Raw genomic sequence first — 3,778 nt, 5'->3', positions numbered from 1 at the left:
GAGTATAATTTTATAGGCATTGGTCATACTATCATTCCAGTTAAATATTTTGCATTTTTTTCCCCTGCTTTCTAACCTCTACCATAAAGGTTTTAAAATTGAGGTGGAGGAGGGATGGTGATACCATTCTAGTCCTTTCTAATGGACTAGAAAGGGAAGAGTCAGCTGAGGAAAAGAAAAAGGAATCAGTGTGTTAACTGCAAGAGATACCCATGCGTTGATTTGGCCCACTTCCTTTATTATCATTATCGTTATTATTATTATTATCATTGTTTTGAGACAGTCTCATGCTGTCACCCTAGGTTGAATACTGTGGCATCATAGCTCACAGCAACCTCAAACTCTTAGGCTCATGAGATCCTCTTGCCTCAGCCTCCTGAGTAGCTGGGACTACAGGCGCTTACCTGGCTATTTTTTCTATTTTTAGTAGAGACAGGGAGGGTCTCTATCTTGCTCAGGCTGGCCTTGAACTCCTGAGCTCAATCAATCCATCCACCTCACCCTCACCTTGTTAGGATTAAGGCGTGAGCCACCCCATCTGGCCAGGGACTAGTGTCCTTATAAAAGAGGCCTGAGAGGATGTGAGGATGCAGCCATGAGTTGGCAGTCTGAAACCTAAAGAGGCCTCTCACCCCAACTTGACCCTGCTGGCACTCTGATCTCAAACTTCCAGCCTCCAGAACTGTGGGAAATAAATTTCTGTTGTTTATAAACCACCTAACCGACAGTAGGTGAATTATTAGAGCAGCCCAAACTCAGACCATCATATGTTGCTTTTTCCATGCGTACATGTGGGCATGTGAACACAGCAGTGAAAAGAATTCTTTATTATTTAAGGAAGTTCTTTCTCATTCCTTTTTGTTTGGAGATTCAGAATGCATATAGATCAGCTCTATCCTTTGTATGCCTTGCTTAACTCCCTAGCCATGATGACTTTTCTTCCTCATTGCAGACTCTCCTTCCCAATGCCTCGGAAACAGGCACTGACAGAGGCCTAGTTTTCATTCTGAGACCAGAGCAGAGTGTGTGCACTTGGTACTTAGAGACTTTTGATGCCGAACCCGTTCAAAATGTGGCCATTTTACTCTCCTACTCAGAAAAAGGTAACCTTTCTGTTCTCAACTCCCTGGAATATGGGATGTGTTCATGAATATTTAAAGAAAATTATCTTATTAAGATTGTTTATTATAAGTGCAGTTTATTTAATCAGAAATGTTTTTATACCAAGCGAGCCAGAGAATTAGCACGATGACCGAAATCTAGGTCCTGAGAGAATACCTTAATTCCTTCAAAACACATTTAAGGAGGCCTTAGAGAAGCACTGATAGTAAGGCAGAGGGCAGTCCTAAACAGTTCAGTTAGTTATGCTAGGCAGACGAAGCAGTGAGCGTTATGTTAGGAGGAAGAATGGAGAATTTGGAGAATGGCATGCAGTGGGTATGGCTGGACCCAGACTCTGGAGGGCCTTGCATACAATTTGAGATTTGTACTCTTTTTTTTTGAGACAAACCCTGTGCTTTGGTAGAGTGCTATGGCATCATAGCGTACAGCAACCTCAAAATTTTGGGCTTAAGAGATATTCTTGCCCCAGCCTCCCAAGTAGCTGGGAATACAGGCGCCTGCCAGAACACCTGGCTATTTTTTTGAGAGGGGATCTTGCTCTTATTCAGGCTGGTCTTGAACCTATGAGCACAGGGCAAATCCACCCGTCTTGGCCTCCCAAGTGCTGGGATTATTTATGGATGTGAGCCACCGTGCCCGGCGAGATTTATAGTCTTATTTTGAGGTAGGTTTCAAGGAGGCATAGAGTCTTTACACAGGAATGATGTGGTCCTTTTCATCTCTTGTAAAGCTACCTCTAGAAGTAGTATGGGCGGGTAGTTTGGAGAGGGCACAGCAGAGTGAGGACCCAGCACACTTTTGAGAGGACTGAGGCTGTGAACAGAGGACATGAGAGCAGGGCTGGAGAAGAGGGGTCAGTGAAGGCAGAATTGATGATATAATGGCAGCTGCGAGACAGTAATACAAAATAGGCCTGGGAACAGGGTTGTTGTGGTGCTGTTTGGGGGGTGCAGGTTGGAACAGATGGGGATTTCAGCTTGGGACACAATGGATCTGAGATGTTTGCAGGGCATGTGGGTGGAAAGGTAAAGGAGACAGTGTAAATCTGGTGCTGAAGTAGTGGGTGAGCTTACACACTCAACAAAACAGCTATTTTTTTTTTTCTTTTGAGACAGAGTCTCAAACTGTTGCCCTGGGTAGAGTGCCGTGACGTCGTAGCTCATAGCAACCTCCAACTTGGGCTCAAGCGATCCTCTTGCCTTAATTTTTCTATTTTTAGTAGAGATGGGGGTCTTGCTTTTTGCTCAGGCTGGTCTTGAACTCGTGACCTCAAGCAATCCATCCACCTTGCCTCCCAGAGTGCTAGGATTACAGGCATAAGCCACCACACCTGGCCATCGAAATAGCTTTTTTTGAAACAGCTTTAATGAAAGCTATGGCAGGGAGGGAGTTCACCAGGCACGTACTTAGAGATTGGGAGAGGGGGCAGAAAATACTTTCATAGTGCCTACCACATGTCAGGCACTGTTTCTGGGGATGCTGACTGCTGAGGAGCACATGCCAGACAGAGGAGGAGTCAGACCCTGGGAAGACAGCCTGGAGGCTCTGCCTTAAAAGCATAAGCAGTACACTGTAGAGAGGTCAAGAGAAGGAGGAGCTCAAGGCATCCAGGTGATAGAGCAGTTAAGAGTCAGTGGTGGCCTTCAATGAGAGTCATTATAGTGGCACAACAGGATGAAAACCTTTTTTTTTGAGACGGAGTCTCTGTTGCCCTGGGTAGAATGCCATGGTGTCATGGCTCACAGCAACCTCAAGCTCTTGTGCTCAAGTGATCTTCTTGCCTCAGCCTCCCGAGTAGCTGGGACTACTGGTGCCTGCCACAAGCCCTGGTTAGTTTTTCTATTTTGAGTAGAGACAGGATCTCACTCTTGCTCAGGCTGGTCTTGAACTCCTCAGCTTAAGCAATCCATCCCATCAGCCTCACAGAGTGCTAAGATTATAGGCCTGAGTCTCTGCGCCTGGCCCAGGGGTGAAAACTTGATTACAGTGATTGAGGAGCGAAGATGAGATAAAGAAAGTTAGACTACTCTTAAAGTTTGGGGGTGAAGGGAAGGAGAGAGAGCACTGATTAGTGAAGGAAATAGAGCACTGATTAGTGAAGGAAATAGAATCTGGAAGATTAGTGGAGTTGAGGAAGGAAAAGGTTATCTTTAACAAAGGGGTAATTACCCAAGAGAAAAACCATAGACTTCTGGCTTCTGTCCTGAACAGTGTGCAGAGGAAACTTACGAATAGTGGAGCTTCAGACTGAGTACTTGGCATTTTCTCTGGTATGGTGAATTTCTGCAAATGTAGAACAAGGAGAATATGTAAGAAGAGCACAGAATTTTGAGGAAGAGTCCAGTGATGTTAAAACATATATGCACCCTTGTTCCAGTTCTGGCCAAGGGAAGTCAGTTAATAGCTGACTTTTTAAACTCTAGAGCAGAGATCGGCAAGTATAGACCATGAGCCAAACCCAGCTACTTGTCATGCAATTTTATTGAAACCCCTCTGTGCCCATTTCTGTATGTGTTGTCTATGGCTGCTTTCCTGCATGGTTGGGTGGCTGGCACAGGGATCACCAGACCAACAAAGCCTCACATACTCACTGTCTGGTTCTTTACAGAAAAGGTTTGCTGTCCTTGCTCCGCTCCCGGGCTCTTTTTTTTTTTTT

At 45.1% G+C, this 3,778-nt stretch overlaps 1 protein-coding gene across 1 annotated transcript in view; it reads left to right on the top strand.

The window, feature by feature from the left end:
• TM7SF3 (transmembrane 7 superfamily member 3) overlaps positions 1–3,778 on the top strand; it is a 40,570-nt gene that overhangs the window by 14,361 nt on the left and 22,431 nt on the right. Inside the window, exon 3 of the mRNA XM_023514710.1 lies at positions 953–1,103. Within this exon, the coding sequence (XP_023370478.1) occupies positions 953–1,103 (151 nt within the window). The remainder of the gene's footprint in view (positions 1–952; positions 1,104–3,778) is intronic.

This window comes from Otolemur garnettii, unplaced genomic scaffold (assembly GCF_000181295.1).
Source record: "Otolemur garnettii isolate 467f Iridium unplaced genomic scaffold, OtoGar3 scaffold00057, whole genome shotgun sequence".
Taxonomy (NCBI): Eukaryota; Metazoa; Chordata; class Mammalia; order Primates; family Galagidae; genus Otolemur; species Otolemur garnettii.
This window is presented reverse-complemented; position numbering and strand designations above follow the sequence as displayed.